General features: G+C 37.1%; 2 protein-coding genes across 2 annotated transcripts in view; both read right to left on the bottom strand.

The window, feature by feature from the left end:
• Rhau (RHAU helicase) overlaps positions 1-14845 on the bottom strand; it is a 138604-nt gene that overhangs the window by 26467 nt on the left and 97292 nt on the right. The gene's annotated exons all lie outside the window — the stretch shown is intronic.
• The window catches only part of E23 (Early gene at 23), a 91242-nt gene that overhangs the window by 3685 nt on the left and 72712 nt on the right, over positions 1-14845 (bottom strand). The window contains exons 2-7 of the mRNA XM_069058156.1: positions 5223-5769; positions 4914-5169; positions 4679-4864; positions 4277-4627; positions 4083-4229; positions 3757-4033 (exon numbers count right to left, since the gene is read on the bottom strand). Of these exons, the coding sequence (XP_068914257.1) occupies positions 3757-4033; positions 4083-4229; positions 4277-4627; positions 4679-4864; positions 4914-5169; positions 5223-5769 (1764 nt within the window). The remainder of the gene's footprint in view (positions 1-3756; positions 4034-4082; positions 4230-4276; positions 4628-4678; positions 4865-4913; positions 5170-5222; positions 5770-14845) is intronic.

Raw genomic sequence — 14845 nt, 5'->3', positions numbered from 1 at the left:
GGAATTTCCTTTCATTTCATTTATGAAAAGTGTATTATTTGTCTGGGGGTTATCTCTGCTGTGGGTGAAAACCATGTCAAAATTATGTAACGCATAACCTCAGAATAAAGTAATGACGGTTTCACATGTTTACTAAATTTTTTGACATAACATAAAGCTCACTTTAGAGAATCAACGCCTACCGCGATGCCACTTATTCTGAATTATACTATATATATTTTTATATTTATAACCTCAATTTTTATTGTTGTGTCAATTGTAAAAATGTGAATGTCAGATTTACTGACAAAACATTCAAGAAGTTTTAAAAATCAGATAAATGGAATAGAACGCGGTTTTAATTAATAAAAAATATAAAATAAATAAATAAAAATTAAAAACTTAATATTTTGTCATTTGACACTTGTGACAATTTCAATAAAGCATGATTTAGAGTAATTTTTTTTATATGACAGAACAATGATGTCCAAAATTTAATGATCGTAATAGTACCATGAAATGAAAAAAAAAATTTGTTTTGGTTTGCAATGTAATAACAGAAACAATTACATAACTGTGACAATAGGTAGGTATGTAAACTCGGTACAGGTTGCAAAGACACACTTGTCATTTGCAACAGCACTTTTATGGCATTAGTCATTTGAAATTACTTTAAAACTGTACTTATATGGAAAATATTCAACCAAAACTATGATTTTCTGGTCCCTTTGTGCCTTTATTTGGTTCAGAAATATGAAAAAAATGCTGTTGCAAATGACAAGTGTGTCTTTGCAACCTGTACCGAGTTTAGTAATTAGTTTAGTAATTAGCAATTTCATTTAGGACACTCATGTAGGAATAAAAAAAGCACAACTTTAGAAATGTTACAGCTATCCTTGAATTGACCTTTTTTGCAAAGATTATCAAAAAATTAAAATTCAAAATATTGTGTAACGAAATTTCATTTTTATCAAAGCAACTAGTTTAATGTTAACCAAATATTATCGCTGTTTTAAATTTTTAAATATTAGGTACTTACGCTCAAAATTATGTCAGTTACAGGTCTTTGACATTTCTCGAATAATACGATTAAGCAATTGTTGTTGCTAATCTACATCGGAATCGTTAAGGTAATTGTGTATTTCCGTTGGTTTTTGAAATATACCACAATTATACTTGAAATTTTTCTAACAAAGAGGATTAAGATTGAATTAAAAAAAAGTCCATATTATTCACAATAGTCTTAGAAAATTTAATACTTGTCATGCAAGAACGTCTCATTCGACTTCAATTAGATTTCTTCCCACATTATAAGTTATGTAAGAAGTTCGTTTACATTTTTTCGCGTATCTGTCATACGACGACAACATTATCATTAATTTTATGTAAGTGTAACTACTGCCATCGATTAAATAAACGGAGGACTTAATAACCAATTGTAGTCAACTCGCTGTAGGTAATAAATTAATAATCTATGGAAAAATAAATATTTACATGATTTGGCAAGTACTGTCGCGAGCAAAAAAAACTAGTCGTCAAAATTATGTTTTGACACAATGGAAAATGCTCCATTGTAAAACGATCGTAATAGTATTTTACAGTAGAAGTCCGTTAGGATAGCCTTTACTGCCGAGCCAGAAATTTTGTGAGACGAGCTCGCAGAGCGAGTCGAATAATACTGGCGAGGCTGTAAAGGCCCTAACGGACGTGTATTGTACAATAGTTTTTGTAATATCTCTACGATTCGTTCAAAATTATCTTTTTGAAACACATTTTTTTCAACGCCATCGAAAAAACCGAATGATTAATAAGTGTGCGGAGGACGTCGTCATGTCAACCGGTGTTTGTGAAAAAAAATTGTTTCAATGTTGTTTGTCAGATTTGTTCAACGCTTAACTTTCCGTTGAAAATAAGTGACTGAAATCAATAAAAAATCGCAATCAAGATATTCCCGATGTCCGGAAGTGAGGTCATCGTTATTGCCTGCAAAATCGCGCTTGTGTTAGTGAAGCATCATCTTCAATCTTGTCTCCATTTGCTGCTGCTTGTCAGATTTGTTCAAGACTTAACTTTCCGTTGAAAATAAACGACTGAAATGAATAAAAAATCGCGATCAAGATATTCCCGATGTCCGGATGGCCACAGAGCAAGTGAAGTCATCGTTATTCCCTACAAAATCGCGCTTGTGTTGGTGTTAAAATTCTGAAGCATCATCTTCGATCTCGTCTACATCTGCTAGTGGCATACGGATTTCGATTAATTCAAGGTGTGTCCCATAACATTAAACATTAATTATTGTACCAATTGTAAAAAAAGTTGAAAAATAAAGTTTTGATTTACGTTGCTATAGTTATTTAGTCATTTATAACGGCCGCTCCCGCTCATAACGGACACCTATAACGGACTCCGGCCGTTATGAGGTTGTTTACATGGTGACAAACAGTCCGGAAAGCCACCTTTAACAACTAGATATTACAAAAATATCATAACCTATCATCATGCTGTATGACATAATTGACATTAATTATTTAATTTTTTGACACTTCGTTGACGTGGGCATAATCAGGCAGGGAAAAATTTTGAATTTGTGACAATCTAACAAAATTTTGAAATGACATTGACAACCAGAATTTTTTGCTCGCGACCTCTACGCTCGCGACAGTACAACATACTTCGTTCTGTATTGCCACATACCATACATTGCAATTCTCGAATTAACTACAAACATGTATTAACGGATCAAATATTTTCAATTTTTCTTGTTATAAAATGATTGTGGATAAGTATGGCAACTATGGACGAAAATGTTTGTGGCAACTGTGTGGGTGGGATAGAGTTGACATTTCTTTGATAGTTCATAGTCGCGCAATTTTGAAAATTGTCAAATCAACGTAGTACTAAGGCCCATATTCACCAACGCCATTTAAAGTTAACTGTAGGTTAAAATGCTTAGTTACGTAGGGCCGGTTTCACCAACGTCAGTTAAAGTTAACTGTAGGTTAAAATGCTTCGTTACTTTAGTTACTTATTGTTATAACAATGTTTTCGTATATTTTAATCGGTAGTTAAATTTAACTCACGTTGGTGCAACCGGCCCTTAGATACCTGTTGTTGTAACAATGCTTTCGTATAATTTAACCTACAGTTAACTTTAACTGGCGTTGGTGAATACGGTCGTTACAAAGGTAAAAAAAAAATGAAATGCACGCCAATGAAATGTCATAGAAATGTCAACTCTACTCCACCGACACAGTTGCCACATACATTTTCGTACATAGTTGCCATACTTATCCACAATCATTTTGAATCGCCCAATATATCAAGGGACTAAAGTGAGCGGTTGTTATCCCGCACGTGAAGATTATTGCAAGTGGGCGGGACAATAATCACGTAAAGGATAAAATATCACTTTAGTCTTGAGGCATATACGCTATTTTTTGCATTTCCCAGTAATATAAATTTAAACAATAATCATTTTGATGAGTTTGTTATATGAACATGGTGCCATTTGGATTACGTGGTAGGTAACGTCATAGCAACGGTGTCAACAAAATTTTTCAATCTAGTGCCATTTTAAGTGTTGAAACGAATCGTAACTGCACAGAGTTTTATCGATAAGAAAATGAATGAATCTACAAGCTTTGATATAGATAAGGCCCCTGACACGATTACGGAAAAATTAATACCCAAAAAATCCAGAAAAATTTACGAACAGCATTATAAAGGTTTTGTTAATTTTTTACTTAAGTCCCTGTTATAAAGGAAATTAATACTCACAGTATTGGCAGTCCTTCGCTGAATTCGACGATCTGCATATTTTGGTAGGCATAATGCACCATCGACATGTACTTCATCCACGTTAACCACACCGGTATGTTGGTGGCAAGGTAACCTCCGAAGAGTTGTGTTGCCAGCGTGTAGAGGGCGCTGATTGTGATGCTCACTTGCATGTCCATACAACACGCTCCGATGAAGAAGCCTACGCTTTGTGCAACTATAGTGTTCAACAACAAGAAGCCCAAAAGGGTGAGAAACACGAAGGGTGAATGAAAACCTGCAAAAGTCTGGTCAGACAAGAAGTGCATCATTCGCCGACGACTCACCTAACATGGGATACGAGATGAGGTGATAGACTGCAGGTAATGTGATGGTCAAGGGTAACTCCCCCACCATTTTGGCTAGGTAGTACGCCGATAGACGGTAAGCGCCTGATTGTCTCTCTTTGTTGATGACTTCGCGTTCTGGGGGAACTAGGAGATGATTAGACTTGCAAAACTGGAAGAGCGGCGAGACTTACAAGAACTGAGCGCTCCGAAGTGGGCGAAGAGCATCCAGTACGTCGTGGAGAAGAACATCCAGCCTTGGATGTCGTGCAAAGCTTCCTCTCTACGCTCCAGCTGGAACCACAGCAGTCCAGCTAATAAACCTAATCCTATAGTTTGTACCCAGTTAAGTTTCGACAACATCCTAGGCCGCGCCTCCTGGAAATTCCTCTGCGACAATACTTTGAACTGCGTCCAGAAACTCGTAGGCCACGAAAAATAGCAGTCCGCGTCGCTGGTCTCCGAACTGACTGAGGACGATGCGTGGGAATGCGTGTCCAGCCAGAGTCTTCGCACATCTGGCTCCATCGAGTTCACGGGGTCTTCTGCAATAGAGCTTCGTTAAACCTTTTCACAACAGACCTGGCACAACTCACGTTCTAAACTTGGGTACGGTGCGTGCGTGGGTGGTAAGATTTTGTTTGTGTGATGGTCGCTGTATTTGTCGGTGATGTAAGAGCAGTCAGCTTGGAGTTCGTTGGGATAGTCCTTGCTCTTGCGGGCCTCCCGCGCTGCCGTGATTATCCTCTGCCTCACCTCGTTTGATCCTTTTATTTGTTCCACTGAAACCCCAGTCACAAACCGATCGTCGCTTTCACTTCTCATACTCACATATAAAGTCGGCAGGATTGTAATGCGGCATAATGTTCAGTCCGATGTTGCTGAAGAAGTCCACAACCTTGCACGTATCCCCGAAATACGCCGTCTGTCCGTTGCAGAGGAGCAGCAGTTTATCACACAGGTGGAAAATTTGGGAGGAGGGTTGGTGAAGAGTGATGACCACGGTCTTGCCTTCCGTCACGGCGTACCTCTTCAGCGTCGTCATTAGACTGTGCGCCGCGTGCGAATCCAATCCAGACGTAGGTTCCTGCAAGAAAGAATTTAGATCTCTCTTAATCTGCTGCCCCTACAAAAACCTACATCCAGAAGCATGAGGGAGGGGTTGGTGAGCAGTTCGCACGCGATATTCGCCCTCTTCTTCTCGCCCCCGCTCAAACCCCTCTTGATGTAATCCCCTATGATAGTGTCCTGGCAATTTTGTAACTCCAACACGTCGATGATGTGGTCGACGTATTGCATCTTTTGTGAATGACTCATCGTGTCGGGTAATCTCAGTCTTGCGGTGTACTCCAGAGTCTGTCGCAGGGTCAAATCCGGGAAGAAAATGTCCTGTTGGAGCACGTAACAGATCTTCCTCTTCCATCTCTTGCACAGTAGATCTCTGTTGAAGAAGATCTGACCCGAGTCGAGTTTTAGCCGTCCGCTCAACGTGTTAAGGAGTGTGGTTTTGCCGCAACCGGACGGCCCCATCACTGCTAGGATCTGCCCTGGACGGACCAAGCCGTCCACATCTTGGAGAATCGGTCGAGAACCGGCGCTCACGGTGATGCCCCTGAAGGCCAAATGGACCGGGAGTGGACGGTGTTCCGTTATGAGACATGGAAAGTGAACTGTTGCTGCATCTACCCTGTAAAAGAAGCAAAAATTAGCACGGGGTGTGGTTAATGATAGCTTGGCGATTTCCTGATTTATAAGCGCGGAACGGGTATTTACCGCGACGGCTTAAGAATCGGATAATCTATGGCGGCAGTATTTCTTGGGATATTGTCTCCCACAAGGTCGGAATCATTTAAAAAATTGCCATCTACAATGTGATCACTGAAATTAGATGGCACGTAACGACCCCGTTTCATAGACGGTTTGCTTCGTAATTATAAGTGATTCTTCCCACAAGCGAAGGTCGAAAAGTGGAGTTACTGTTGTGGAAATATGAAAATCATCAGTGCGGAGGACGCCAGATGTTGGCGAAGACGCAGCTAATATCGCAAATCTATCTTGTCGAGTCGGACGTTCAAATTTACTGCCCATTTTATCTACAACAGCAATTTAGACCAATCAGGAGAGCTTCTAATTAGCTAATTCTACCCACATAGGTCTTTAATGACCGACTTAAATCGGTTTTAAGGCGATTGCACGGCGCCGACGCGATCGCTCCTAAAACCCTACGACGAAACCCTGAGGAACGCCAACTGTGCATGTTGTTGCCAACTGGAGGATTCATTTTGACAGGTGCAATTATCACCGAAACGTCGTGTTGACAGCTGCTGTTGCCAACTGCGTTAAAGACGCGATCCGACATTGTTAAACACTGTAAATTGGTTTACTTTGTAGCTGCGAGAGCAGCAGATTTGTCAAGCCCAAGACAATCCGATTTTGCAATATGGACCTATTTCTACACTCTAAATCGCACAAAGCTCAATTATGCGGAGCAATGGACTGTCCAACATCTATTAAGTGTGTTATCATCCTCCATTTTTAACAACCACTTATCGTTATTTGGAATACCGTAACAAATTATACACGGACTGGAAGAAAGTAATGTCCTGAAACATTTATCTTTGTAATTAGATTCTTTAAGACCATGTGGGAATTCTCAGATGTTTGCAGTCGTCAAGATAGTACAAACAAATTTTTATAAGCTTGTCCGCACATGGTGATTATTGTGCAAGGCGTTTCCCAAAAATGGCGCTGCTAAATTCGGACATTGCCCACCCAAATAGACCGAAATTAACCTTGGAAGAGCTACTCTGGATGTTTATTGTACAAACAGAAGACGTTCAAAAGCGAGCGCCAGTCGCGAGGTAAGTGGTTCTCGGTACGGACATGCTACAAGACTACAAGTTTATGCAGACTTCAAAATCGTCGATCGCTGAAGAACAAAACCGGACCAGTACCTACTCTTCCAACGCACCAACGTTGGAGACACTTCATTAAAATAATCCACGATCTGAATGAAACATAATTTCGGATGATCATAAATAATAATTGATTTGGCGAGGACAAGAAAATCTAAGACAAAATCAATGACGCCTGCAGACAACTATTATTAACAATTGTTCTGAAAGCAGGGTCGATCAGCTGTTGCCAACTGATTTCCGCTTATTTGATTTGTATCAGCATCTATTGATTTTTATGCAAACAGCGTTATCTATGTCGATTTCTCCAGTACTCGATAAACTGGATCACAACACGTTTTATTGCTAAAAAGCTAATTTTTTTGGATTCTCTTTAAACCTAGTTAAATTGGTCATTGGTGCAAACAGCTCTGTGACGTGGCTGTGACTCCCAGAGTACCGCAAGGTTCAGTTTTGGGACCAGCGTTCTTTAGTACAATCGGTAATGGTACCGTTTCCAGGTGGGATATACATCAATCATATGTCTTAATCGATAATAATATAACAAGACCTTGTTTTTTAATCGGATAAATTTTTCTTCTTCTTTCCACAAAAAGTTTGAGTAGATTAATTAAAAAATTTATTCGATCGAAAAAAACAAGGTCGAGTTATATTTGTTGAGATTTTTTCCAGAACAAAAAAAAAAAAACAACAAACAACGACAATATCTTATTATTTATCGACGAAGAAGTCATTTTCATTAAATTATAAAATGAACTGTCAAATGTGACAAGAGGAAAGAAAAATTTTAATCACTGACAAGAGGAAGCGAATTTTTATCCGAGATAAACAAAAATGATTGGTTCAAAAGTCAAATTCTCATTGGACCATTGTCTGTGTTACCATAGTGATGGAAATAATCGACGTTAAAAGTAGTTTACTGGGTAATGAAAGGGCAGAGATTGGGATTTCTTGCCAAAAAATCCCAAAAATAGACGTGTTATCAATTTTGAAACCTAGATTGCATGAGAACATCGCCAAAATAAGGTGAAGTTGGTGGTTCTTTTCATAAAGATAGTGCTCATCATCAGTCTCTTGAATTGTCACATTTTTGTCGTTTACTGGGACTGCCATTGATAAGCCTCAAGGACAAAACTATAAAATAATCTAGTTTATTAACAATATTCAAATTCTGCGCTAGATTTGTTTTCTAGAATAAATGTGTCTTTAATACGTTCGTTTTAAAAAGAGAAATAAGTTATAAAATATGCAGGCAGAAATCGGAAGCACAAAACTTGAGTACGTCACTGATATCACGTTAAGAAAAATAGTAAAAATTTATCGAGTCCAATGCAAAATGGGTGGAAAAAGTTGTTGGTTTTCATTCATAATATTCTTACACGTTTTTGCGGCTCTGTGTATTTAAAGTGTTTTTGGAGTATTTCATTCACAGTAAGGTTTTGTGGCTCTGTTATTAAAGCGTTTTTGCGGCTTCCAGAAGCGTCTCGTTTGGGGTGGAATTAAGTTAAATTGGGCTTATGAATTTGAAATGTTTAGAGGTGTTGGATTCTCTCATGGGCTGTGACCTTGTAAATATCTGCGTGAAGGCGGAGCGATAAATCGGTGAGAAATCTGTAAATGAAAACTAAAAACGTCAACTACTTTCAAATTCAAATACATATACAGGGTGATTCTGAAATAAATTTGGAAAAAAATGTGGAATATCCTTCACACAAATTAATTCTGCGTAAATGACTTTTGGAGGTGAAATCAAAAGGATGGAAATTACCCTATACAGGGTGTCTCAAAAATGGCGCCCAATCTCTTGAGAAGTTAAACTATTTGAAGAGTTGAGTTCAATTTCGTTGTGAATTTTTTTTTCCTTTGACTATTTTCTAAGTTATACACATTTTAAAATAAGCAAATTTGGCAACATCGGTTGGTATGCACAACCAACTAAACCAATTCTCCTTTGAGGTCAATGTTGCCACTGTTATTTTAGCGTATTTTGGTAGGTCATTACTCAAAAAAGAATTACTTCGGTGTTGTTCCACTACCTAAAGGGGTCTTGGAAAAAGTAACATTGTAAAGTAATTTATAATTCAGCTGTAAAATTTGGTAATAAAGGAGATACATCTCTTTGAAATTACCATATTTAAGAGCAAGTTATACAAAATCTGTTGGTCCGATCAAATTTTGTATTGAGATTTACCTTCCCAGACTTCTATTCTTTAAGACCCTTAGGAGATTAGGCGCCATTTTTGAGACACCCTGTATGTATTCTTGTATTTTCAACGCCTATGAATAGTGAAAATTTGTCCGAAATTGTTCACTTCATTAGCAACCATTGTTACAACAATAAAATCGTAGGTGCAACCACACTGCTTTGTAAATGTTTCTATGGAAATGATCGAAAGAAATAATGTCACGTTTGTGACTGAGGGGGCACCTTTGATTATTATTGTTGCTAAACTACCAAGATAATCAGGTAAGCACCTTTAACTCAGCAGAGTACGAGCAATTTTGATCAAATCTTCAATCATTTGTATCTGAAAAGGAAAAAACTTATGAAAAATCTTTTGTCTATGACTTCTCATTATCACCAATTACCGGATTTTTTTCCAAACATATTTCAGAATCACCCTGTATACATTCACTTCACTTCATCTAAGTCGAAGACATTTTCCCTATTGATAACAAATGCCATAGTTTTGGAAATTTTGTTTACTCGATTAAAACACTGTATAGCAATAAGGAACTGGTATCGCACACAACAATGAATAAAAGAAACAAACTCGAATTTGTACCTGGCGATGGCAACGGTAAACCACTTATCTGGAGGGTCCAAAATTTAGTAGCAAATAAAATCCACAAACCTGACGTATTTAGTTGACGGTTGACTCTTCACACTATTATTTTACATTGCTGTTTATTTTTTGAACTGACGTGATTATGCCTCGTAATTTCAAGGTCCTCCGAGGCCTGTCACGAACACGACAGGCCCTAGTGGCGATCCCTGGAGCGCACCCCTGCCGATCGACCTAAATTTCCTCTTTGCTCAACATCCAAACGCTTTACACTTTTATCAACCGTGCCAACACGTGCGGAAGAATCGCACGAACCGCAACATCCGCATGTGCGGTCGTCCCGCACCAGTTTCCGCTGTCACGTGAAAATGATTATTTTTTTTCGAAAAACGTGCAACAAACAAGTTATTAATTAGGTTCGGTTGTTTCCCCGACGATTTCATTAAGTCGCTCGGCATTCGTTTAGTGTGTAATGTGTATTTGTTCAGTGCGTTGCACCGGAGGTCACCGGAGTTCATAAAGGTCACGTGTTGGAGCCGACCCAACATCGATCCCTAGACTGGCATCAGACTAGCGAGCGGAACAACGCTCTACCGAAAAATGTACACGGATTACGTAATGAACCAGCGAAGTACCCGGTGTTCCCATGAGGCCCACTCTCCCCACGATGTTTAATTAGAAAATAAAGAAACAAGATACCGACATTATGAGCTCGCTCCCTTAATTATTCCTAGTGCACGTCTGCTGTTTTAACCCTTTGTGCTCTTGTTGGCCGAGAGGAATAATTCCGGCAACCTGAGACGTGCAATTTTTATGATGGGCGTCTGGGAGTTATCGGGGAGCGGTTTGGAGATTGGGGGGTGATGGATGGTATTTGTGGAGCTTTCAGCGGATTGCGGTGACGCAAAAAATGTCACATTCAAGGTTGGGTTTTCACGGCGACCGCTTGGAATTTTATATTTCTCTCATTAAAATATATACATTATGGAATTAATTAGTGGTAAAATCAATTTTAAAAATAATATGTATAGACAAGATGGAAAAATGCCGCAAGAAACTAAACCGGTAGCAGACAAGCCAAGTTCTCTCGACTTTTTGTGGCGAGCTCTCGACAGTCATCAGGCCACTTCCACTTCTGGACTTCTTCCGGAGACGCGACTACTTAACATCATGAAAAACACTTCGCTTTTGTTAATAGCTGTACAACTAGTTAGGTATTGTACCAAATTAAGACAAAATGTGAAATAAAAAGTGGAACATTTGTGTTTTATAGTACGTCAACAAATGCAACGACGATAAAGTAAATATCTAAAGCTAGCATTAATAATGACAATTATAAAATAAATTCGGGCCGGAATAACTTTTGGCATGTTGCTTTGTTCTTTTCGTTAGATTTCTTTATCTTTAAAAGCACAATCTTTACTGGATTTGTAAGTTTTCGTAATGTTGGAGGGATGTTTTTAGTAATTTATTCAAATTGTTAGTCTTCAAAGCAACTCTCATTATGAAGTTTTAAAGGTATTTATTAATTCAAAATCCAGTTTCAAAGAGGTGCTCGTTTATCTTGAAAATGTTGGCACGTTTAATGAAACGGGCTAATGTCTGTAAAGGTGTAAAGCTAAAAAAAAAAATTAAAATCCTCGAATTCTACTCGTACATTCTCCTCCATTACACCTTCGTTTTCTGGGGTGCTTTGGGTAATTTATCTCCTTGAAAAACAATTTATTTTTTAATTTCTTTACTGATACACCTACTTTAAATATATCATTAAAATCAATATACATACATATGAATTTAGTTTCTAAGATATAAAAAGCATGACTAAAATAAAAAAATCCCTAGGTAAATAAGTTTTTCAAAAAATTGCCTACGCAGTTTTTCTTATGAATCGATAAAAAAATCGAAAATTGTAAGAAATTTTGCGTGTTCAAAGTTATGATTTCAAAATTGAAACCGCACATTTGTTGCTTGAGTAATTTCTTCAGGTCTTCTCCAGAAAAGTCTTCGACATTCATCTTTTGCCATAAACAAAGTTGTTTACATAAATTTTCACGGTTGTCAAGGAATTTTTTAAATTTATCAGACTACTTTTAAAATTAGTAAATGTCAATTAAAATGTCAATAAACGAGGTATTAAAAAAATTACTTTTTTGTTTTTAATCTTACTTGGTTTGTGAAAGAAACCTGGAGAATGTTATTTTTTCTTAAGAAAAAATTCAAGCATTTCTTTTCCTAGATCCACACTAGTTTGTGCTTGTTGTTCTTCTGTTTTTCAACAGCTAGTTGTAATAACGTATTTATTTTAATAATATTACTGCATGATCAAGAATAGTCATTCTTGATTCAGTCAACAGATTCAGTCGAATCTGTTGGTAACAATGAAAATTTGAATGATTTTGGTACCATTGTAATCTACACGCATTTCTGGTTATCAGCTTTGACATTGTTAATTTTTTTTTAAATGTCGTGTCAAGTTAACACATCCGGTCAGTGCCAATTACGAGACAAAAAAAAAAAAAAACACCAATATTTTTCAATTGTTTCATTGCCAACAGACTCGGTCATTGTTGATCACGCTGTATTATGTATGTATTAAATTCTGTTGCTCAAAAAATATTCAATTTTTTATTTTTTTGTCTCGTACAATTTATTTTTATCGTTTCATTTTTTCTAGAATGTAGACTTTCCTGTTTTTGTCCAATTTTCTATTTCTGCTTTTTTATTTTTTATTTTCTTGTATAAATTACGATTGCTCTCAGCCCTTTTTCTTTCGATTTTTTTTCTCGCTAGACAAACCTTTTCATCCTTCCTCCTGCTCTATCAGGTAATTTACGCTTATTGGCTTTTTTGTTTCATTATCACGTCCACGTTGCTTCTTCTGGCTTCATATTCGTATCCTGTTCAGTTACACCAAACATTTCAGATAGTTTTCTTGTATTGTTTCATTCTTCCTCTTCTTCGTTTTTTATTATTTTCCATAATTTGTTTTCGTCTCTTACCTAACAGTTAGCCTTGTTGATTGAGCACATATTAAGACCCTCATGTTTTTCAATTATTTTTATTGGTCCACTCTTATTCCTACCACACACGATAAACATTTCCCTAATCTCTTTTTTTATCAGTTCTGTTTGATTTACTCTAGAGTTCTAGACTCATTTCATTTCCTTTTAATTAGTCACCCTTGTTTTTCCTACTTTTTCAATTTTTCACATTATCTCAACATGCAATTGAGTTGTTGTTTACTGTCCTTATAAACCAGATCTCTATTTTAATCATTTTTATATGTTATTGTTTATCTATCTTGGCTATCTACTACGTACGTACTTCTATCAAAAACAACAAATCTTTTGTACGTTTTATTTGTATTCTGATCTACCTCCGGTTCCTATTCGCTCTTTGCTTTTCTTGTTTCCTATTCTATTAATCTAAATTGTTTCGTAACATTAATTTCATTCTTTACCATCTTTTTTTACTTTATCAATACCTTAATTTGTTTTTATCACTCCCCGTAACAGCTATGCAGAATCCTTAATCTCTTTTCTGTATTTTTATGCGCTCAAGTCAAAATTAATTTCTTTCTTATTTTTTTTACATTTACATCTAGACATTTTTATACCTTCTATTTATCCTTACTACTTCATTTATTTTATACTGTTTCCGTTCAATTTTCTATTCTTGCTTCATCTGCTCTGTGTTGTGATTTCTCAGTCTTTCTCTTTTACCATCGATTTTTCTTCTGAATATGGACATGATTTATTATTTTTATTTCAATAGCCAACACTTATCCACTATGTGCCAACACTTATCCACTATGTACCAACTTCATTAGATATCATCTTGTTTTTATCTTATATGCTTTTTTTCTCGCCTGCACTCCACATCCATCTTGCTCCTATTCTTTCCACTGTTGTCATTGTTCAACGTTCTTTTTTAGGTTTTCTTCAAATATCATTGCTTTCCTGCTTCACTTTCCTCCATGTCATTGGTTTTGTCATAATACGGGGTCATTATAAATGATTGTCCCATCGCAGTTGGCATTGGTGACGTAGTTGAATGTGCCGCAAGCCTCGTAACACGAGTGAGACTAGTATCGCCAATAGGTGGCGGTAGTGGAAATCTGTCTACTAGTTTGTCTAACGTTGCGAGACTGGCGGCACATCCAAAATTTGTGTGGCTTTTCAACGCCAACTACGATGGGACAATCATTTATAATGACCCTGTATATTTTGATATTTTCCTGTTCTTTTTCAACAAACTTCTCACATACTTTTCGTACTGTTTCTTTTTTTAAATATTTTTCATAAACTTTAAATGGAAAAAGTGACTGTTTTATCGGTATTATTTGCTAATAGAGCTGGTAATCGGGTCGTGACTTTTTAAAATTAATTTTGTAATTGTTAACTACCCTCTTCCACCTACATAATTGAGCGGCATTTAGCGACATTTTAGCGTTAAATAATTGGAGAATAAAATCTGGAAACGGTACGATATATTTATTACTAAGAAAGTTTAGGCCACGATCCAAACAGTATGAATTTAGTGTCATCGTCTCGGGCTGTAATAAATTTCAGCTCCCAAGTTTTAAATAACGAAGGAGCACTTCTGCAGTGACCCAGTCCTGTTCCTTCGTGAAAAATGTCCTCCCCTCTGATTGTTTGTTCGGAATCGGTAAGAGAGACACATTGGGCACGAACAAACAGCAGAGTATTTACCAACAAATAAGAGTATGATGATAAATTGTTGTTGATAACGAATCCGTTTCTCTTTTGGTCGCGAGGAGCGCGGCGCCATTTCATCAACAACCAACGGCATTTCGTCGGTGCATTTTTTGTCACAGATACCGGGTGTTCTGGACTGGGTTAAGGCACACATCAGTGGAGCAGCAACTTTCACAGTTTAAATATTATGTTACAAAAATAAAGTGGCGTGCATTGCATGCATAAAAACATTAAAACAACGCGAGCTTACTGCGGGATCAACGACCTCGGCTTGGTCGTGGTTTATTTTTGAAACGACGATATTGTTATCTTTATACACAATTTTACTGGTCCGGTATGTGTGT

This window comes from Tenebrio molitor, chromosome 9 (assembly GCF_963966145.1).
Source record: "Tenebrio molitor chromosome 9, icTenMoli1.1, whole genome shotgun sequence".
NCBI classification, from domain to species: Eukaryota; Metazoa; Arthropoda; class Insecta; order Coleoptera; family Tenebrionidae; genus Tenebrio; species Tenebrio molitor.
The sequence above is the reverse complement of the archived record's forward strand: the minus strand, read 5'-3'. Positions and strand labels throughout refer to the sequence as shown.